Source organism: Eupeodes corollae, chromosome 1 (assembly GCF_945859685.1).
Source record: "Eupeodes corollae chromosome 1, idEupCoro1.1, whole genome shotgun sequence".
NCBI lineage: Eukaryota > Metazoa > Arthropoda > Insecta > Diptera > Syrphidae > Eupeodes > Eupeodes corollae.
The window spans coordinates 159,216,560-159,239,675 of record NC_079147.1 but is presented as its reverse complement, the minus strand read 5'-3'; the positions used below and the strand labels follow the sequence as shown (position 1 = coordinate 159,239,675).

Below are 23,116 nucleotides of genomic sequence, written 5' to 3'. Positions count from 1 at the left end.
TTTGAGAATACGCCTAACCACATGGCGTGCTTTCCTATTAGACAGTGTCCGGTAATGACACCTATTATCGATCTTATATGTTACCTGCTTAGAGATAGCAAGCACCTTAAACGCTTTAAATCTAGATGTTTTTCGTGAACTGACACGTGGTGATGTTGTTCCACCTGGTGTTTACCTTCTTCATCGCATCTTGCATTAGCAACACTTTACAAGTAGCGATTGGTATTCCAGGTATTCCAGTGTGTGCCAAACGTGGTAGGATGGGCTGCACTGTACCGTTCCTGGCGAGTTCATCTGCCTTGCAGTTACATGGAATGTCTCTATGGCCCGGTACCCAGCAAAGTTAAATATTAAACTGCTGTGCCATCTCCATTACAGATGATCGACAGTTATGGACTGTTATACGAGTTTGTAGAGACAGAGTCCTGAGCCTGACTATCTGAGAAAATACGGATATCAGATGTTGATATCACGTTTTCTTTAAGCCAGTACAAGACTTCTTTTATCGCCAATAGTTCCGCCTGGAACACGCTACAATGATTGGGAAGTAGGAACGAGAGACTTAATTTCAGTCGTTCAGAGTACACACCTCCACCAACCATTTATAAAAATAAATTGACTCGTCTTCCAGGAATGCCCTATCCTCCCAGAAAGATAGAAATCTGGAAGTTTCTGTCGAATTGCTTTGGAATTGATTCTAAATACCTAAGAATTACGGAGTGGCCAATGCTTGCAGCTATTTGTTTGCGGTTTATAGCTTTCTCTAAAACAGTCTACCATACTGCCACACCGTACATTAAAATCGGTCTGATTACCGATGTGTAAAACACAGCACAGCGTTATTCTGGGTTGTAAGCCCCATTTATTACCAATATCTTTTTTGCAAGAAAAGAGAACAACAGTAGCTTTTTTGACTCTTTCCTGTACGTTGCGTTTCCAATTTAGTTTTTTTTTATCTAAAACAAGACCCAGGTATTTAGCCTCGTCTGAGAATTTGAATTGAATTCCTTTAATATAGGAACGGGTTGACAAATGGAATTTTGTATCTCCTCGAGCAAGGTGCTTGCACTGTCTAATAAAAAAACACGCCACGAGACTAGAAGATGAGGAATATTAGTAAACACTTCTTCACCCCGTCTGTACATGCCCTACTCTAGCTTAAAAACGCAAGAATTACTTAGGAGAATACTTCTATAACGATCTCAATAATATTTACATAACCAGCCTCTCACGTTTCGTAAGGGACTCAAGCTGGTATCACAATGGTCCATGGCGGTATCTAAGCATGTGGCCACAACTACAGAAGCTACAATAGCCTTAAACAAAAATGTAAGCGCATGGACAAAACGAAGAAGACTTCAGAGAATCAGTCTGAAATCGGCAGTGAAACAAAAAAGCCAGCTTTTTCAACTAAACTTTCTCGCCTAAAATTTTGCAAAGAGCACAGGATTAATAGCGTAGAAGACTACAAAAGGGTGATTTAACCGATTACAGTCTGAGGGTTAAGCAAGAAGATGAGCCATTGTGTTTCTCCATTTCTCCAGAAAAAAATCTCATGGAAAAAATGCGTTTTATAGAAAACCTACAACAGGAGACTCCTTACAATTTGTTGTATTGAGTTGCATCAAGCAAATTGAGTTGAAAATAAAGCACCGTTATTTCCTCTCGTGGTGTTTAAATTAAAAACAGATTTTGATGTATTGCAAAAATATAACAGAATTTTTTTTTTAAGTTCAGTTTTAACAAAAAAATAATATGCAAATTTGTTGCTTCTATTTTCCACCAAGCTAAAAATTCTGTTTGGCATAATATTCACTTGTTCTAGTTCCATTCTTTCACAACTGCCTGTCGCAGCTCAGCAACAATACCAAATTGCCTATTATGGATATATATTTTGCGGGTGAAAATTCTTCAAAGATTTTCGATTAGGTTGCAATCTGGAGAACGTGAAGACCATTAAATCAAATTAATGTTGTTCGATCCAAACCAATCCAAACTTTGACTGCTTACATGAATCGGGGCAATATCTTGCTGGAAGACATGCCTAACTCGACGAAATCTTCCTAAATAAGGTACTAAATTCTCCTCAAGGACCGAAGTGTAGTCAGAACTGTTCATTCTAGTTGAGGTGAGGGCAAGTGCAACGTTACCATGCTCGCAGAAGGTATCCCAAACCATACAGCTGCCACCACCAAAGATCCTCTTGGAAACAAACTTTTTTTCTTTTCCTCATATCGTATATATAAATATCCGTTAAAATCATCTGGTACATCAAGATTAAACTTTTTTTCATCACTGAAAATAACCTTATAAATAACGGTACTTTTTCTTCTCAATTTGCTTGATCTGTGATGCAACTCAATACAAAAAATAGCAGGAGTCACTCCTTTTTTAATGGAAAGCTTAAAAGAGAAAATCAAGAATTTACTTTATTTATCAGAACAATTCTACATTATTTTTATACACTTCGAAGCAATTTCGAAGTTTTCGAATTGAAGAACATGCAATTTTATTTCACGTGATATTGAAAAGTGATTTTAATTCACTTTCGATCGAAATTCAGAGCATGAGCGAAGTTTTCTATAAAACGCATTTTTCACATGTAAGGCACTGCTTTAGCTTTAATATTGCATAAGGTACATTCCGTGTTTTGTTCATTTATAAAAGGCTCTTAATTAACCCTTACAAGTTCACCTTTTACATTTAAACTGTTGTGGTCAATAAAGTAGTTTTTTTTTCTGTCAGACAATAATTCAATAATTGATAAGACCTTCTTGTTTGTTGGCTTCGTTCGTTGGAAAAAAGTCTTGCAGAGTTTTCAATTTCCCTAAAAGTGTTTTCAATTTTATTTTTAAAGATTCTTCATTTCCTAGTTGGAGTGGTACATCTTGTTCAAGGTTCAGTCTTCCTCAATCCGAAAAAAATTGTACATTTCTGTTTTTTAATGTGTAAAGCGATTATATTTATGCGGCGGTTGTGAGGATGTTTTAAAGTCTTTTATGTGTATGAGAAGTGTAAACCAGGAGTGTACATGTACATGAGTGGTAGACCAGCTCAAGGTGCAACTCGTACGTTGGTGTGTTTTATGGTAGTATGAATATTATTTTTTAGAAAAATCGTAGCAGATTTTCTACTTTTTCAAACTCGAGAACATTTCAGACTTTATAATTGATCTAAAATTAATTAAATTTGTATTCTAAAAAATAGAATACTAATCACGTCAGCCTGGTTGGCAAGTTTATAAATGTTTATTTTAAACTTTAATTAAATGTTCAATAATCAACAAAAAAAGAACTAAAGTATCAAACGTATTCTGATGATATTAATAACATCCTATAGGTACTTGTAAACTGTTTTTAAGAAATTGCTTAGTGTTTTCAAGTCACACTCGTTTAGAAATTGGATAGTTTCCTTCATAGTTAAGTATATTGGGCATATACTTATGACATGAAAGCAATCTTCTTTCGATTGTAGGTTGCAAAGCGTACAGAATTGATTAAAGCTTCCATTATAAGGGTTACCATTTAGCGAAATAAGCTCACACCTTGCTTTGAATATCACGGATATTTCATCATAGCTAAGTGAGTCGTGAAAGTAGTTTTTCTTGTTTAGATTATAATTAAGCTGACTGTACAAGATCTACTTTCAGAATTCCGAGCCTTAACGATGAAGGCATCTCGAATAGAATTTTGTTTTTAAGAATAATGCGGTAGAGTTGGTCTTCAAATTACGTTGGTTGTTCATATCAATATGTAAGGTTTCCCCACAAGCGTTGCTAATAGATTGCCATCTTTCATACCACCAGTCGCTATTCTGCAACTCATACAAAAGTAGTTTTTTGAAAGCCTTGATTCCTCATAATGACAGCATACCTTTATTGAGAAGCCAGCCTGTGACTTGAGTGTATTTGTCAAGAGTTTTGGTAGTCCGCTTTCCAAGTATATAGCGTAACAAGGCGTATTTTGTGGAAGATTGAAGAGCTTTTTTATAAAATTCCTATTGAATTTCTCAATTTTCTCGTACTCATATGAGCCTCAAACTTGAGAAGCATAGCAAAGAGTTGATTTAACTACTGCATTGAATATCTTATATTTTGCATATAAAATTATTCTTTTGTTGGAAAACACATTTTTCCATGATAGGTTAAGCAAGCTTTGAGAGCTATTGGCTTTTTCGGTTAGATGTTTGTTGAAATTTAAAGCCGGATTTAGTTTAACTCCCAAATATTTGACCTCTTTAGCTGTTTATAGAAAATGACCATCATAAGTGCCTTTCATTGTGAACTCTTGGATATCGCGCAAACACCATCATTTTTTACTTCTCTGTATTAATTGTTAGTCCTCATCTTTTACAGTAACACGACAAGCGATTAATCATTAATTGCATATGTTCTGGTGATTCAGAAAGTATGACAAGGTCATCTGCATATAACAACACATTAATAGTAGTATTTGCAATTCTAACTCCTCCGGGAAGATCATCTACTGCGTCGTTTATAAAGAGAGAAAACAATAATACACTGAGGAGACAACCTTGTTTCACGCCAGTATTTGTCTCAAACCATTCTGAATAGGATGTGCCATCTCAAACTGCTACATTTATGTTAGTTTACATTTCTTTTGTCACTCTAATGAAGTTGGAAGATATGCCAACCAGGTCGAAGGCAGCTTTAAAGTCAACAAAAAATGAGTAAACTTTTTTGTTCCTGGCATGAAACGCTTTGACAATGGATGGCAGAGTAACCCCTTGAACAGAATGAGATGCAGCTGTAGCTAAAAAAATCGCTGTAGTATAAGCTGTCAATAAAAACGCTCACTAATGTAGGAAAGGTCGCCCACAATGGTGTAGCGCAAATGCATTGAACGTTCCCAAAAAAAATGAAAAGTAAAAGAAGGAAATGGGTTTCCCCCATCTGTCATCCCAAATGTAGCTTGTAGCGTTAAAGTTGAGTCAACTTGCGCTGCAGCTACAGCAACAGCATCTCATTGTGTCGATGTATAGTATTTTCGTATCTTTTAACTCTGACAGTGCTACAGGCAACATCTACAGCTACACCATTCTGTTCAGCCAGTTAATATCTGATCAATGGTTGAATAATTCTTTCTGAAGCCAGCATGAAGATCGAATAGAATATTTTTCCGTTCGACCCACTTTTCAACTCTGTACAAGAACGCCACAGAATATTTTCGTCAAATTGCGAATTCCAAACTAAGCAACTTACCGAATCTCACTGAATCGATAGGAGACCTTGAATCAAAGGTGAAAACCTTTGAAACTTCTATAAGTAAAGCTTTTACAGTCTCTTGCCCAGTTAAATATAGCCGTAAAACCCTTCCTTCGTGGTGGAATGAAGAACTGTCGAGTCTTAGGAAAATGACGAGGACAATTTTCAATATCTGCCACAAACATAAGTTTTACCAACCGTATTAAGACTCTCTTAAAATTTACAAGCAAGCCCTGTCATCAGCCAAAAGACAAGGCTGGAGAGAATACTGTCAATCAATCGAAGACATAAAAGACTCCGCAAGGCTCTGCAAAGTTTTATCGAAGGAACATTGTAATCCTTCATTTCTTAAACAGCCTGATGGAACCTGGACAGCCTCTCCAGCCGAATCTCTTGAGCTACTGATGAAGACGCACTTTCCGGGTTGCGAGAGTGATAACCCCAAATCGCTTGAAATCACAGAGCTAAATGTAGCTCATATGGAGCAAGTCAATTCCGTCATAACCAGAGAAAATATTTTGTGGGCCATCAATACTTTTTCTCAACATAGAATCGCAACAAAACACGTGAGTAGGGGAATACCCCAGGGTGGTGTTCTTTCGCCTCTTCTATGGCTTCTGGTCATGAATACAATTCTCGTTAAATTAGAGAGATGTGGAGTGAAGGCGGTAGCCTACGCGGATGATTTGGTGCTATTGGTGTCAGGAAAGTACACCTCTGTGATTAGTGAAATCACGGAGTCAGCTTTGAAGAAAGTTAGCAACTGGGACACTAGTTGTGGACTAGGAGTTAACCAAAGTGAAACTGAATTGTTGCTCTTTACCACCAAAACTAAAGTACCGCCCTTCACGCTACCTCGACTCAACGGTCAAATCCTATCATTGTCTACTCGACCCTAAACTAAACTGGAAACTAAATATTGAAGTACGGGTTAAGAAGTCCTGTGTTGCCTTCTACGCCAGCAGCAAAACTTTCGGCAAAAAGTGGGGACTTCAGTCGAAGATGATTTTATGGACGTACACAGCCGTAGTACGCCCAATCTTAACATATGGCTCGATTGTGTGGTGGCCTGCTCTTAGCAAAGCCTATAACATTAATAAGCTAAAGAAGGTTCAGAGAACAGCTTGCGTAGGCACCACAGGGGCCATGCGTACTTGCCCAACGGACGCCTTAAACGTTATTTTGGATCTTCTACCAATCGACCTTTTTATTAAATACATAGTTTCCTGCAACGCTATTAGGCTGAAGGAATCAAACAGCTGGTTGTCAAAACCTTATGGTCACAGCAACACTACGAAATTAATTCCCTCAGATATTATCTCGGTAGACACTGACTACTGCACTCCTACTTTGAACCTTAGTAAGGGTTTTAAGGTTATTTTCCCATCGAGAGAAGATTGGGAGGATGACATCGTGTCGATAGGTTTCGAGACAACCATCTTTACTGACGGCTCAAAGATGGAGTGCGGAGTTGGTTCTGGGATCTTTTCTGAATCCCTAAATGTAGCCAAATCCTTTAGGCTTCCTGACTTTGCTAGCGTTTTTCAGGCTGAACTGCTGGCAATAAGGGAGGCATGTAAGATACTTAAACAAAACCAAAACCGAAATGTGGCTATCTTTACAGACAGTCAGGCAGCTGTCAAAGCCATATCCTCATCTAAATTGGTCCAGCAATGTCGCGATGAGCTTGCGAACCTGAATATTAACCCCGGTGTCACCCTGATCTGGGTTCCGGGCCATAGTGGTATCGTGGGAAATGAACGGCCTGACGAGCTAGCCAGGCAAGGATCGGCCCTTCATAGCTCACTTGCGGAAATGGTTAACATTCCTCTTGGTGCTATGAAGGGTAAAATCTTTTCTATCTACCAAACTGAATCAAACCGAAGGTGGAGCAATTTACCCAATTGCATTATATCTAGAAAGAAATGGTCCACTTATAATAAAACCCGTACGAACGATCTTCTATGCAGGCCAAGGCAAGACATAGCCAGGATTGTTGCGGTTTGTACCGGACATTGGCCTATAAGAGTTCATGCAGAGAAGTTGGGTATCTCTTACAACACCTTTTGCCGTAGTTGAAGTGACCAAAGAGAAAGTGAAATCATAATCCATTTCCTCTGCAAATGTCCTGCTTTGGCAAACATCAGAATGAAATGCTTTGGAAAAGGATTTTTTCTCGAACTTGATGAGCTATCTGAGACAAAGATTAGAGAACTAATCTTTTTTCTCAATGCGACAAAATGGCTCTAACATAATCGCTATGAAGCTTCTTTATCAATCTATCCCTTTCAATCAAAGGTCAAACGAGTTTTCGGCGCACTACAGCGCTAATTGGATCTCAGGCTAGGTTGCCTTGAGATCGCCATTTCTACCTACCTACCTACCTACATTCATACATGAAATTCCTCTGTAATTTTCCACAACGTCAAAAGGTCCTTTTTTGTGATTAGGAAATATTACAGACTTTTTAAAAGAAGAGGGGATTTCAGCGGTGAAGAAAACTTTGTTTTACAGAAGGAGATTGTTACTTTGGAGGTACTTGTATTCCTTTACAATCTCCAGTTTTTCCTTTTTCTAAGTTCAACTTTCATACTCGAACGAGAAAACAGAATTATTTTTACAGTAAAGTTGACGTTTATTTATCATAATCTGGATCATGTTGGGCGACATTAACTCGGATTTTTTGGATCTCCTTTTTTTTAGAATTGGCAGAGTTACGCTTTTCTTAAAACTTTCACGTACTTCTCCTGTGGACCATATGAAATTTAATGTCGAGGTTAGTTTTTCTAAAAAATCTGTTGCAGCGTTTTTCGAAAAACTCAATTAAATTAAGGGCAATGTTTTATGGAACTGAAATTTGACCATTTATTCGTTGGAGTCACTGCATTTAAAATAGTCAAAAGGGAGAAAAATAAAATTCCAGTTTTAATTTCACGTCAGAAAGTATTGAAATCGATTAGTGATACAATTGAGAAAAAAAAAGATTCCTTACAAAAATTCCGTTAATTACAATTATAGTTTTATTTTCTGTTTTAGTGAAAAGCTTCTTAATATTTCTTGATTTCTTTTTCAGCTTTTTATAAAGGCGGTCAACTCGAAAAGCATATAGAAACTCATAACATCAAAAAAGAATTCCAGTGCACACTTTGCGATAAGAGCTTTCATCGAAAATTCTATCTCACACAACACATGAACCGTCACACAAAAACGCGCCCCTTCAAATGTGAACAATGTTCAAAAGCGTTTTATAGTTCGGGAGAACTTCAAAGGCATATTATGCGGCACACTGGTGATCGTCCGTTTCCATGTGATATATGCGAAAAAACATACCCTTTAGCCAGTGAACTGAGAGTTCACAAACAATCACATTCGGGCGAAAGACCCTTTGCTTGTGAATTTTGTCCCATGCGATTTGGATTTGCAAACGTTCTTAGAAAACATCTTATAACGCACACTGGTGAAAGGTCATTTAAATGTAACACTTGTGGCCGAGGGTTTGTGCATAAACAAAATTGCGAAGACCACATGAAAACACATTCGGGAGAGAAAGAATATGGCTGTGAAATCTGTGAAGCAAGATACTATACAAAAGATTCCTTAAGAAAACATATGCGAAAAAATCACAAAAATATTACTCTTGTTGAGGATAGTGCAATTGAAACTATGAATTAGAAATTCATAACGGTTTTTTTTTAATTAAGGGCGCTGCAACTTTATTTTTGAAACAAAACAAAAACGTATAAAATATTTTAAAAAAAAGAAAGTATTATGTGTTCAAGAACATTTAGTGGCAATTATGTATGGAATTCAGTTTCCTTCGTATGACCTCATCTATCATTGCCTAAAAGCGTAAAATCAAATGAACGAGGCGGCTACTTGAGTACGGATTGAATTCTTGTAATAAGGAGCTCACCACACTTACTCTTCAGTAAATCGAATGTAACTTATGCTGTCTGACTTGTGACAATGTCCTGTTGACAAATGAAAAATTGACCTGATCTATACTTTGCGATTGAGGCCACACTATCAACACTTATCGTGCATCTAATCAACACCAATAAGTGATTTATTCAGGATGTAATTGTAAAAACTCATCAAAATCTCGCTACAGAAAAATCCAATGTAAATACTATTTTGTCTTGATGCATAGATTTGAGGTACCTTTTTATTTGAAGTTATTGGCAATAATTGGGCAATGGAATATATAACTTATTATTGTCAATATCATCAGCAAAGTTTCTTATTGTTTTATTTCTATAATATTACGCGCACATAAATTATAAATTTAACTAAAATAAATGCAATATTAATTGAATAATAAATAAATTAAGTTATTGAAATTGAGACCGTTAGGTCTGTTTTTTTTTTTTTTTTAATTTAAGTAGAAAATATAAATCAGCCGTACATTAAATTCCCAAATTTTGGCTCTATAGTATTTTCCTCCTTCCAATTTACTTACGTTCCAGTTTTTGACAACGGTTTTAGGACTCAAGGTTATTGCAACAAGCTTTCACACTTCGAAACCTATTGATGTATTATAATACAGAGTTGGGAAAAAACGGTTACAAAACAATGCAATTACAATTACTTGTAATTACATATATACATACACTTTGTTGTATGTATTATACAATCATTATATATGTACATATTATTTCTGCATACAAAAATTAACAAGTTAAATTCTTAATAATAGCATTTTACATTAATATAAATTTAATTATCTTATTATTCAGCCTTATCACGGGCCCCGTCGTAATAGATTCGTAGTACGAACCCCGAATAATTGTATCATTGGTCCCGTCGTACTAAAAAAATTTGCTACGAAATTCGGAGTTCGTGAAAATTGGTATCACTAGCCCCGAATGAATAGGAAGTTTGGCAGTTTTTTCTACGAACAATTATTTTGATCGGAGTTTTTAAAACGAACAAAAAATTAAGCTAGCGAAGATAAATTAAATAAAAATAAAATATATGAAAAGAATCATGTAAGTTTTACTATTGTTTTAATGTGAAAGTGTGTACCTATGTTTTTTTATTTATTTATTTTTTTGAAGGGCAAATAAAGTTATCACAAATAAAATTCAATTCGAAAGGCTTTATGAAAAGTCTTCAAGAAAAACTTGAAATTGCCCAAGGATTTTCAAAAATCCCTAAGGAGTAAGTGAATTCGTTTTGGGAGGCAGTAAAAATAGAGTTAAATAGTTAAAGACCCACCTTCTAAGGACACCTCTAGCTGGAAAAAAGTAAATTGAATAAATTAGTCCAAACTTTTTTATAATTTAATTTAATTCTTAAGTGTGCTTAGATTGATAGGTATAAATCAAGAGGAAAATGGTTGAGAACAAAAAAGAATGCAAAGCTTCAGGTGGCGGAGCAAATAGAATGCATTTTTTAGCAGCCTCGAAGAAAGTGTTATAAGAATGAATGAACTTTGACCAGCGGAATAAAAGATCCACAATCTTTTGGATTCGAAAATTCCTCCGAGCCTTTAGAATCAAATGAACCTTGTGAAGAGAACTAACTTGCCGATGTTTCGATGTCATCAGACGTAGTTGATGTGAGAAATGTTCCACGGCGTCTTCCAACCACTTCGCGTCAATTATATGATTCATCCAGTCTTCGTGTATTTTCTTCATTTATTGCAAAGATTGCAACGACAATACTATCAATTTTTAAAGACAAAAACAAATAAAAACAAGAACAAATCGAAAGATGAAAAACGAACTTTTATTTAATTTTCTTATTTTGACGCATATCAGCTGATTTTAAAACTCCGAAATTAGTATTTCTGTGTGCCAATGCTTTCTTGAATTCGTTCGGGGCTTATGATGTTAATGTATTCGTATTCGTAGCGTAACACAATTTTCGGGGACTCGCTACGAGGGACTCTGTGATAGGGGTGATTATTATTTATTTATTATCTTGTATACACAGTTGTGTTCAAAAAAATAGGAGTAAACAAAATAAAGTATAAAAAACTAAAAAAAAATATTCAATATTAAGATTTTTTTGTCAGTATTTTGTGGAAAATCCTTTTTTTTATAATTGCTGCACATCTGCGTGGCATAGAGTTCACAAGGGCCTGACAATGCTTAACTGGAATTTGGTTCCATGTTTCCTCGACTGCGTCCCACAACTGCCTCGAATTCAAAATCTTCGTCGAGAAACACCCTTTTTCACATCTGCCTATAAATTTTTCATGGGATTGAGGCCAGGCGACTGAGCTGGCCAGTCCATGACCTCAACACCATTGACCCGAAACCAGTCCTTGGCAGACTTATTGGTGTGTTTCGGGTCGTTGTCTTGTTAAAATACCCATTTAACCGGCATATTCCAACTCGCGTAAGGCAGCATCACACTGGACATTATATCCACATAAAGGCGCTGGTCCATTGTGCCAATGATTTGATGTATGGGGCCAACACCAGCATATGAGAAACTGCCCCATGCCATCACTTTAGCACCTCCATGCTTTACCGTTTTAATGGTGTACCGAGGCTTAAACTCGGAATTTTCTGGACGTCGGACGTATTGCCTAGAGCCAGTTCCACCGAATAAAACAATTTTGGTCTCGTCAGTCCACAAAATGTTTCGCCAATTCTCTGCAGGCCAATTAGCATGGCTTCTTGCAAATTTCAAACGAGCGGCTACATGTTTTTTTGTAAGCATCGGCACTTTTCGTGGACTGCGAGCGGAAAGATTGTGTTCCAACAATCGTCTTCTTATTGTTACGCTACTTACTGCCAGTCCTAGATCTTCCTGGATCATCTTAGAGGACACAAAAAGATCCTTTCGGCTGTATCGAACAATACGACGATCGTCATTTTCACTCGTTTGTCGTTTCCGTCCCCGGGTTTCGACTTTTTTTTTCATATTTTAAGGCATTGGCGATCATTTGGTCAGAGTACCCGAACATCAGCTTTATAACCAAACTTGTTTAGATATTTGATATTCCAACTATTTAATATTCCTATTTGAATTTAGTTACTGTTTATTTTTTTAAGTTTTTGATTTTTTTGTATGTACATGTACAATATAACTCACACTCCTATTATTTTGAAACGCCTGATTGAGAGTAAAGATCATTTGTTCTTTGGTTACAAACGTAAACGGTTATGAATTGAAAACCAGTTCATTGTTTTATCATCTTTAATGTCCCGTTATACTTACCGCTAGAGAAATGGGCTGATTACCAGTATACACATGGTAAAAAAAACACTTGAGCAAATTTTGTTAAAGCACTCCTATTATTTTGAACACAGCTGTATATATATTTATTCCGAGTGCAAATTTTCTTCATAATATGTTAAGAGTACAAGCCTCCCCCAAAATATTCCATGCTTCTCTATTCCTTGCAAATAGAAATCTTTGGATATCGTCTCTCAATCGCAAAATTTGTCTCCTGCTCCTCTTGTTAAATTTCTTGGGTACCATTCTGTTAGCTTTTTTGTCCAGCGGTCATCACTTATTCTTGCTAAATGTCCCGCCCATTTCCATTTTTGTGTTTTAACTCTTTTTTAACATCTTCTTTTGTGATTTCTCTTAATCTTGTATTTTTCACTCTTTCAGACCTAGACATGTTAAGAAGTGATCTTTCTATAGTCCTCTGAGTAGTTTCGAGTTTTCTCAAACTTTGTACGTTCATGCTCCAGGTTTGTGAACCATACGTTAAAACCGGAAGGACAGCCATATCGAATACATTTTTTCTTGATGTTTCACTTATTTTTTATCCCAATACGTTCTTAAGGTTCCAAACCTGCTTCCAACTATTTGAAATTCTTCTTTGTATTTCTTTCTTCATTCGATTTTTGAATGATATGATTTGTCCCAAGTATATAACATATTCTTGGACGTATTCAAATGTATCTCTTTCTATTTGTATTTGAGTCTCTGCACTGTTAGTCATGGGTTTAGTTTTAGTTGGACTCATTCCCAAGCCTGCTGTTTTACAACCTTCTGATAGTTTTGTAATTATTTCTTGGAGTTTCTGAAAAAAGAACTGCATCGTCTGCAAAACGAAGATTAGAAAGTTTTTCGCCGTCTATGTTCAAGCCAAGGTTTTCAATGTCTATGCCTCTAAATATTTCTTCCAACAATGCACAGAAAATTGCTGATGAAAGAGGATCTCCTTGTCTTACTCCTCAGCCTATTGTAAACGTTGGACCTTTAACTTCAGTTGTTCTTTTTGATGTACTCTTCATGTATAAGATTCTCAAGATGCTAATAATTTTGTGTGTTATACCTTGCTGCTTTAAGGCTTGCCATATTTTAACATGTTCTACAGAATCGAATGCCTTGTAAAAATCAACAAATGCTATATATACATAGGTCTTTGTTACACTCCACACTTTTCTCAATCAGTTGGTTGATTGATTGAAGATGGTCTGTTGTAGAATATCCCGATCGAAAACCTGCTTGTTCTTTTGGTTGGTTTCTGTTGAATGTATCTTTACATCCTCTTAATAAACATTTAGCGTATACTTTGTATATTATTGATATAATGCTTATTGGTCTATAGTTATTAATATCATCTTTTTTACCCTTTTTGAGAATGAGGATTATGTTTGATTCTGTCATTGATATGGTATTTCTTCATGTATCAACGTTTGATTAAATATAAATGTTAAAACATTTAAGATCGGGCTTTTTCCAATTTTAAATTAAAAGATAATGTATTGACCAATGAATATATACTTATGTGTATTGGAAAAATTAGGTTTTCCTTCGGTTTTTTTGGTCACTTTGATCGTTGCAATGAAACAAGGTTGTTACATTAGCTTTTCCCGACGTTTCGGCAGGGGTTGCTGCCTTCTTCACGGGAACTTTATTACACATGAAATATAAAACACATAGTACAATATTGTGGACAACAAGAATAAGAAAAAACTTACAATTTAACAATTAAATTTTAAAACAGTGTAAAAAAACACTTCTAATTAAGAAGTTCAGTCTATAACTACAAAAAACAAAGAGAAAACTCTTATGAGGAAACAAGTGAGCAGTATACAGATGACATACTCTGTGTGTCTTGCTTGCGATTCATATTGTTTCTGTTGTTCAGGATGTGGAGCGTTTCGAGCGTATATCGCTTAGAGGTATGTTTTTCCGTTTAAAGAACTTTAACACCATCGAAATCCGGAGAATGACCTTTGTCTATTGAATGGGCCGCCTATGCGGTTTTAGCCAGATTATTGTTTTTGATGTCAGATTTGCAATTTTAAGCATTTCCGCTTTTATTCCGTCACTTCCAAAGCTTTTTCCCGACTTCGGTTCGTTGATCGACTATTCCACTTCCGATTTCAATAACATTGGAAAGCTATCATAATAGGCGTGTACCATCAACTGAGCGCTCAGTGAGCGCTCACTGTCAGATTGACGGAGGCAAAATCGTTTTGTGGGACAAGAATCTCCGTACAAACATAAGCTGACAAAAACATATGTATGTTGTCAATAGTGGTTTTTGATGTGAATTTATTATTTTTTTTCTATTGATAATTCTTTGCTACTTTTGGAAAAAAAAGTTAAGCTTAGTGTACACGATTGCCAGATCTGCAAATATTGCCAAATCTGCCACTGAAAAATTTGTCTCGAATGGCTGACAATCGTGTACACACCAAATTAATTTGCAGACAAATGGTTTGGCTCCTAATTTGCAGACAAATATCTGCCAATTAATTTGTAGATTTCTGGCAATCGGGTACACGCAAGCTGACAACCGTGTACACACCAAATTGATTTGCAGAAAAAATTGTTTATCAATCATTTTGAAGACAAATGAATTTGCAGATGTGGCAACCGTGTGAACACAAAATTCATTGGGAGATCACCAAATTTTTTTCATTTTCTGACGTTTCTGCAAACGTCTGACAATGAATAAATTTGCAGATGCCGTTTGAGGAACATTTGCAAATTTATTCATTGGCCGACAAATTTGGAGAAAACTACAAGGTACATTTTAAGTTGTTTTTTTTTTTTCATTTCAAAAAAAATGTATAAAAACGTTAACATTTATTTTCAGATATGAATGCTTATATTGAAAATGAGAGTGCTGAACATGTACAGCCCATTACTATATTGGCAGAAAATCTACAAATGTTTGCAAATCTATTGCTAGCTATTTGGCCAAATTAGTTTGTCGAGATTGTAAGACAAATATTTGGCAACAGATTTGCAGATGTTTGTAGATATATGCAAACCGTGTACACACAAATTTAAATTTTCAGCTCATTGTCATCTCATTGATTGTCAGACCTGGCAATCGTGTTATGCTTACCAGTTCTCAATACATCTATATTTTCGGCTGTATCGATGAAAAGATATTGCACCCCGTCGACCTCAAAAATTTGCTGAACTTCTTCACTCATGTTAATTAATTTATAAAAATGTTTAAATTTTACTTCTTTTCTTAAAAATTATATAAATTACGCGCCACACCAGACAAATGACAACTGAACAGCTGTTTTGGGTGAGCAAGCAAATTGAGAAATGATTCCATGAATTTTTTGTCTAAAAAATCTCCGCAAAAAATCTCAGTGCTCAGCTGAGATTTTTTGTCTAACTTAAAAAATAGTTGAGCGCTCGGAGCGCTCAGTTGGTGGCACACGCCTAATGATCCAAATCTGACATTTCTGAATTGGTTTGGTCAAAAGTAAACTTTAATTGGTAAATGTCCTTGAAAAAATTTGTGGCGGACATATTTATTTCGTTTCTATCCCTTATTTTTTGTATTTTGTCATCTTAAGCAATCATTCATTCTTTTAATTGAGAAAAGTGTTCTTTTGCTTTTTTTGATTGATTTGTTATCTTCCAAGTACATTTTCTCATCATACATTTTAATGTCATCTTGTCATCTTTAACATTTTTTGATACGTTTTCTCAAAATTTGACAGTTTGTTTGTCGTTTTCATCTAAATATGTTTTATGACGAAATTTTCTCTTTCTTCAATTACACTTTTTGAAATTTTATCTGGCTTTTTGGGAATAGGTTTAATTATATTTTCATTTGCTGCGACTAGTAGAGCTTTATCGAAAGCATCGTATTTTGATTGAACTGAACTTAAAGATTTTATGAATTCCAAACTACACATATTTTTCATTTTCTCAAGGCAGCTCGTTTTGTCTAAATTTGATATAATTTTTGGTATATCCTTTTTAGGCTGGGATTTGTGGTATTCTTTTGTCTTGTGGCTGATTTTTATTTTAGCACGTACCATTTGATGGTCGCTTTCAAAATTCAACCGGCTTACAATAGAGACGTCTTGAACTGTTTTTCTTTTGTTGGTGACTATGAAATCAATCTCATTTTATACTAAACGGTTTGGAGATATCCAGGTCCATTTATTTTTTATCTTTTTCTTGAACAAACTGTTGCAGACGGTTAAACCATTTTGCCATAACCATGTTATCATCTTTTCACCTCGCTGGTTTCTGGATCCAAATCCGTACTCTCCCATTATACCTTCTTCACCATCTTTTCTGAAGCCCACTCTTTAACATCTCCAATTATGTAGAGAATTTTTGATCTTGATTTTGATATAATTTTATTGAGATCTTCATAAAAAGAATTAATTTTTTCTTCCTTTGAAACTTCGGAGGGAGCATAAACCTGGACATTGTTGATCTCCAACTCGCATGATGCAATTCTTGTTTCCGCTAAACCGATATCGTCCCAGTTTATGTTTCTAATAGCTATTATATGTGCATATATTTAAACCTGTTATTTGATTTTTTTCTTTTTTATATTTTTGAATACATATTTTTTGTTTTGTATGTTTTTACTATCGAGATTTCTTGTGTCAGAGTGATGCTAACTTAGACTTGGAGTGTTTTGGCCTAACTTCCTCGCGGTGGCCAAACGTACTGATTACTAAGAATTACATGTAATTAAATAAAAATAAGGATTAAGAAAGCAACAATGATTAGATTTTTCAGTTATCATTACTGAAAAATGTAGTTAAATATTATTTTCGTCCACTAAATTTTACACGGTATTAAAAAAATATATTATTATTATTAATATTTATTAACAAGCAATTAAAATTACTAGCTAATATAAAATTTAAAAAGCCTAGCTGCAGAGACTTTTTTGCTTGAAAATCCAAGTTACAATTTTTGCTTTTTTTAAAAACTCAGTAATATTATTTATATTTGTTAAGCTGGGATTTTTGAAATTTGTTTTTTTTTAATAATGGGCTGCGACAAAAGACAAAGGGCAGGTTCAACAACACAAGGGACTTGAAAATAAGGCAGGTTTCTTTTATTTGATTGGCCAGCTGTCCAAATATTACGTCCCAATTTAGGCAACTTTAATGCAAAGTTGACTGAATAATTAGTCAAGAAAAATCTCCCTAACTATCAAGTCAAGTCTATTTCTGTCAAAATGACATTTGATCATGTTTTTCCATTCAACTGAAAGCTGAACTTAACAACAACTTTATTTAATGTTTTCTGTAAAAGAGTTAGTTGTCAATTTAGAAAATAAATAAGTAAGTAAGGAAAATATTTCCCCGGGAGACTTGATCTCCCGAGAGTAAAATTCTCCTATTCCGAATTCCCCGGGAGACAGTTTTCCCTTCGAACTTGGAAACGAACATTTTGTATGTTCGAAACAGCTGTTCCGAAGTATTTGACACAAGCATGTACATAGGTGTACAAAAGTTTCAGAAAAGGAACACAAACATTTTGAAATTGATATTTATGCATAAATAAATGCATATATAAGTAAATTAAATTAAAAAATGTTCAGTATTGCAGCAAGAATCTTGTTTGAAGAGGAGTTAAAAGAAAATCAAAGCCCAAGGGTTGTTAGAAGATCCTTGAGGGACAGTTCGAACCCTCTGGAGTTGCCTCAATGGTTGTGAGTTTTTAACCTTAGCATATTTGAAATGCTATCAATTATTATTGCAAAAAAAAGAAAAACTTCAATTTTATTTTGTAACTCTCCAGCTCAATTGTCGGGAACAAACTCGCGCCAAATGAATTCGTATTTTCCCTTTTTTCCACATTTAGAATAGCTACTTTTTTTCCCGGAGAATTTTTTCCCATTTTCGAACTTGTTTAGAATAAGGGAAATTGAAAAGGGAACAAAATCCCCGGGAATTTTTCATTTAGAATGAGAGAGTAGGGAAAGGGAAATATTTCCCCGGGAATTGCCATTTAGAATTGGGCTGAACATAATTGAAAATATTAGAGCCAAAGCCCCAATCTATGAGTTTCTTGAACACTACCAGCCCAATTCTTAATATTCCCGGGGAAAACAATTCCCCGGGAGACTTGTTCTCCCGAGAGTAAAATTCTTCTATTTCGAATTCCCCGGGAAGACATTTTTCCCTTCGAAATCGGGAATGGAGAATTTTGATTTTCGAATCAGCTGTTTCGTATTGTTTGACAGGAAAAATAACTCGCGAACAAAATTTTCATCATTCAAATTAAAAAAAATTTAAAATGTTTTCTATCGCGGCAAGGATTTTACGTGAAGAATATGAAGAAAGTGAACATGTAAAACCAAGGACTATTAGAAGATCTTTAAGAGATAGTGCGAATCCCTTCGAGTTGCCTCAATGGCTGTAAGTATTCATTCATTCAAATATTGTCTATCATAATTTTTAAAAAATCATTTTTTTCTTAGGTTTCAAAAGCATTATAGAGTAAACAAGGTTTCCTTTAAATACTTGTTGGATGTCCTCATAATGTACAGTAAACCAACAAGAAAGCGTTTAATTGCTCCATGCGTTGGTTGTGTCGTTTAACTTCCTCAAGTTTTTCTTTTTTTATCGCCAAATAATCTTCATAACTTTTTTTTTTAAATTCATAAATTTTGTCAAGAGCTGGGTAAACTTTTGTGGTGTTTCTTCTATTTTCTTTAATTTCCTCAACTACACCCTTGACAGCCTCACATAACTCCCTTTGAGTCTTAAGTTCCTCATCAAAAGCTTCTGAGGCAGTCCTTTTCTTTGTACTACTTGTACTCGGACGAGGGTAACCCCTTTGCGTTGTATTTACTGGTGTTGATTCTGGTTCGTCATATAGGGCTTCAATAACTAATTCCTGGAGGTATCCTTCAACTACAGGTTCGTTTTCCGGAGGTTGAACATTTTCTTTGTTTACCTTTTTTGTTTCCAGGCCAAAAGTTTTTGCTGTTACACCTTCTATTGACTCTTTCATCCCAATTAAGTCGTAGACAGCCTGTTCATAGTCGGAAAGTACCACCGCCAGTACCATTTCTGGCCTTAAGGTTTGTAGCAGCCTTAGCTCTAACATATTTTTTCTGGTCACACCACACCTAAAATAATAACACGCACTTCTTAATAATAAATTATCGAATTTTCGTTTAAAAAAATTACCTTTTTCCATTCCGATATGTTTTTGCTTGGTGGCCCAGATGCATTTAAAGCATTTTCAGCCGCATGCCAAAACAGTAACACCTCCTCCTTGCTTCCTTTCTGGAAGCCACAAGCAATATCGCGTTGGGCTTCCATCAAACTCAACAGAATTTGAAGCTGGCACTTGTTTGTTGTTTTAGACCTAAAAAAACTCAAATTTTAACATTTATTGTTTTAAAAAATAAATAAAATCTTACATTTTGGTCAAACTCCCCACCAAATTTATCGGGAAGAAACTCGCGCCAAATACATTTTTTAATTCCCTTCTTTTGACATTTAGAATGCCTACTTTTTTCTCGGAGTATTTGTTCCCACATTCGAAGTTAGTTTATAATAAGGGAAAAGAGAAAAGGGAACAAAATCCCCGGGAATTTTTCGTTTAGAATATGAGAGAAGGGAAAAGGGAAATATTTCCCTGGGAATTTTCATTTAGAACTGGGCTGTACATGTATTCCTTTTCTGTCGAATGCTTTTTCAAAGTCTATGAGTAAGTTTATCATTGTTAGGTTAGGTTTGGCAATCGGAAGAATTACGGCTGTTTTCCAGGTTTTGGGGAATAGCTGCGGTTTTAAGAATAGTATTGTATGCTTCGTTAACCTGGACGTATTTAATCATAGTCATGGGGTACAATGTTCTGTCCCTGCCTGGATTTTTTCCGTTCAGTTTATGAAGACAGGCTTCATAGTTCAACGATAGAAATTTCACGTTAAATGAGATGGGCTTGGGAATTAGCTGTAGACAATACGATTGATTGGGTAGTAATCTCATATTTCAATGTTTTGAATTCCTCTTTAAAATTGGAAATTTCTGAGTATTTAAGCAAGCAATATAGTTACCAATTTCAATAGGATCTGAGAGTGGGCCGTTTGTTTAAATAAGTTGGTTGATGGCTAGTGAAGTAAGATTGCCAGTTAAACAACGGATATTAATCCATATTTTTCATAGTTGGGTTCCTGGGTTTATTTTTGACGTTAGATCTTCGAAGCTTTTTGCTTTCGCAATTTTAAGCTGTCTTCTGAACTTCGAATTAGCTTTTTAAAGGCAATCAAATTATCTTGATTTGTTTGTTTTTTTGATTTTTTTTCCCAAGCTGTCACTTAGCCTTTACGGACTTCTACTAATTAAGAATTCCATAATCTTCTTTATCAGTTTATTAATCTATTTACAATTTCTAAATTTTCAATCATTGTGCATACAAAATGTGTCATAATTTCTAAAAACATAAATCAAAGTCTGTCTTTAACTACAAGCCATCGTTACCTTCTCATTCGAAATGGGGTCTTGGACTTTCCGTTTGTGCTATGTAAGGTGTTCGCTAGAAGATGCGATTTTCTGCTGAGTTGCATCCATTTGTTGGATTATTATGAGGCACAGCAATGAGTTATTTTCACAATTTTTACATACAACTTGGGAAAATTCATCACCAACAGTTATCTAGAAAAAGAAAGAAGTACATTTTAAGTGTAATTACCGTATCGGACTTTGAGATTTATTTTCGAAGATGCATTAATTATTAATGGCAAGGAAAATGCTTCAGACTTTGAAAAGAAATAAAATGCAAGCTCCATTTTATTACCTTGTCACTCATGACTCTACTTATGAACTCCTGTAAATGTAAGGAATCCTCGAATGCTGTTATGAGATCATCATTTTTTAATTCTTTAAAACAAAGTCTACATTGATATGGTAGATAAACGGCATTCAAATTATCTCCATTCTCGTCTTGTTGGTGACTCTCTTGTTCTTCCGACTCAAGACATTCTATTTCTAGAACATCCCTTCCATCTTGTATCGTTTTGCAGATTTCTTTTCTACTTGGCTTTTCTGAATCACAGGAATATTCTTCACTCAAACTATTCGAATCGATTTCATAACCGAGAATACTGTTGTTTGGTTTACTCTCATCATCGTCGTTTTGAAGGAGTACGATATTATGAACTTCGATTGATTGTTTTGGGTTGGAGATTTGCATTGTTTCATGAAGATTATTTTTAAAAATGGAAGGAAGCGCAATTGAATGAGGAAGATCTCTCTTGAGAATTTGTCTTGTTTCTTTGTCATGAAAGCAATTGGCTGTAAAGTGTTCTGAGCATAGAAAATACTTAATGATACGAGTTAGTGGCTTTTCCTTGAGGTCACTGCGTCCGGCTAAATCAGCCCATTGATCTGCACTAGGAAAGAAGTTACCATTTTCATCTCTGTCTTGAATATATTGATAGTTTACTTACAACATTTTGTTTTTGGGGAAACTGAAATAGGAAATATTTTTTGTGTATAAAGTGCAATTGAAACAATGTTGTGCACAGCATCTTTTGGACATGATGAATTATTTCCAATGTTTTTTTCTCTAGACTCTTGAACTAGAATAGAATTAATTTGTTATTGTTTATGTAGTCCTTATTTTAACATTTTTATCATCTGTCATTTCGATTTTGTCTTGTCAAAAAGAACAAGCTGCCAAAACAAATGTGTAGATCTGTTTGTTTAGATTTTTATATTTCCTTGCAACCAAATTGTGATAGTTTTGTTTTCAATAAAGTCTCTGTTCAGTTTCATAAAGATGGATATGAAATGACGTGTGCGTATGTGCATTCATAGTCAAGAACATAAAATGCACTTTAGTGTTTCACGATAACTGATGGATAAGTCTAAAAAGTTTAAGTGTCAAATAACTTACTGGGTGGTTGAAGTTTCCAATAGAAGCACAGATGACTGACAGTTAACAGTATAAAATGTACTATTGTGAAAAGCAACGATGTTCTTAATTTTCAAAATGGATGTTCTTTTTGATACTTTAGGCTTGAAAAAAGAAGTATATGAAAGTTTTTTTTACTGCATTATGAAACCTCGAAGGAATCGCGTATTTTGAATGAGAATGTTTTTCCTTGCATCAATGAAGTGCGGAAGTTTGTATTTCCTTTTCTTTGTATTTTATCGCATTTGCTTAACTTCCTGTTTTTTTTTTGTTTAGTAGAGCTAATACCTCAATGTGGGAAATAAAAATGAATTCAAGTGGACGAGGGAAGCAACAAAAGTAGAAATAAAAGATATCTGTCAAAATAATGCACTTACCTAATTATCTGAAAATTCTTCGTGTAATAATGCGCGCATTATTCAAAACAAAATAGAAGATTGATGTACATTAAATACATGCTCTGTGTAATACCAGACTAACTATCAAGTCAAATTTACTTCTGTCAAAATGACAATTGTTAATGTTTTTTTCATTCAATTGAAAGCTGAACTTTATTACTTTTAGATTTATTTTCTCCACAATTTCATTTAATGCTTTATGTAAAAGGATTCTCGTCAATTTGGAAAAGAAATAAGTAATATTTCTTTACAATAGGTACAAAATATAAATCGTTATGGACTTGTAGCTTGCCTGGTTGGTAGTTGTTGTGCTATGAACTTAAAGTAGAGGTTTGTGAAGTAAAGTTTTGAATTTGAAAGTCATGACATGACACTCAAAAAACTAACTAGTTACTAACTTGCTTAAGGTGGCGCT

The 23,116-nt window shown here is 34.9% G+C and overlaps 2 protein-coding genes and 1 long non-coding RNA gene across 4 annotated transcripts in view; 1 reads left to right on the top strand and 2 right to left on the bottom strand.

Moving 5' to 3' along the window:
• The window catches only part of LOC129946303 (zinc finger protein 26-like), a 37,047-nt gene extending 27,260 nt beyond the window's left edge, over positions 1 to 9,787 (top strand). Inside the window, exon 7 of the mRNA XM_056056443.1 lies at positions 8,298 to 9,787. Within this exon, the coding sequence (XP_055912418.1) occupies positions 8,298 to 8,896 (599 nt within the window). The 3' untranslated portion in view covers positions 8,897 to 9,787. The remainder of the gene's footprint in view (positions 1 to 8,297) is intronic.
• A 9,644-nt stretch (positions 9,788 to 19,431) lies between these two features.
• LOC129942081 (uncharacterized) lies at positions 19,432 to 20,036 on the bottom strand. The gene is made up of 3 exons (XR_008780971.1): positions 19,806 to 20,036; positions 19,570 to 19,750; positions 19,432 to 19,508 (listed from the first exon to the last, which is right to left on the bottom strand). It is a non-coding gene; the product is annotated as an uncharacterized LOC129942081 (long non-coding RNA).
• Positions 20,037 to 20,744: 708 nt separating this feature from the next.
• On the bottom strand, positions 20,745 to 22,015 carry LOC129939837 (uncharacterized). Of its 2 annotated transcripts, none has more exons than XM_056048002.1 (3): positions 21,837 to 22,015; positions 21,185 to 21,779; positions 20,745 to 21,042 (listed from the first exon to the last, which is right to left on the bottom strand). In XM_056048002.1, exons 1-3 carry the CDS (start codon positions 21,926 to 21,928, stop codon positions 20,908 to 20,910), a joined length of 822 nt encoding a protein of 273 aa, XP_055903977.1. In that variant the 5' UTR covers positions 21,929 to 22,015; the 3' UTR covers positions 20,745 to 20,907. The 2 variants fall into 2 exon arrangements, with proteins under 2 accessions (XP_055903977.1, XP_055903978.1); XM_056048003.1 differs by having other exon boundaries at positions 21,185 to 21,774; positions 21,837 to 21,966.
• Between the last annotated feature and the right edge of the window lie 1,101 nt (positions 22,016 to 23,116).

Bases quoted from the DNA above. Each gene is read 5' to 3' on its own strand.
- LOC129939837 (XM_056048002.1), bottom strand. From the start codon at position 21,928: ATGTCCAAAAGATGCTGTGCACAACATTGTTTCAATTGCACTTTATAC. The intron at 21,780-21,836 runs GTAAGTAAACTA...CTTCTTTCCTAG, and splicing joins TTCCCCAAAAACAAAATGTT to TGCAGATCAATGGGCTGATT. The intron at 21,043-21,184 runs GTAATAAAATGG...TTCTTTTTCTAG, and splicing joins GTAGAGTCATGAGTGACAAG to ATAACTGTTGGTGATGAATT.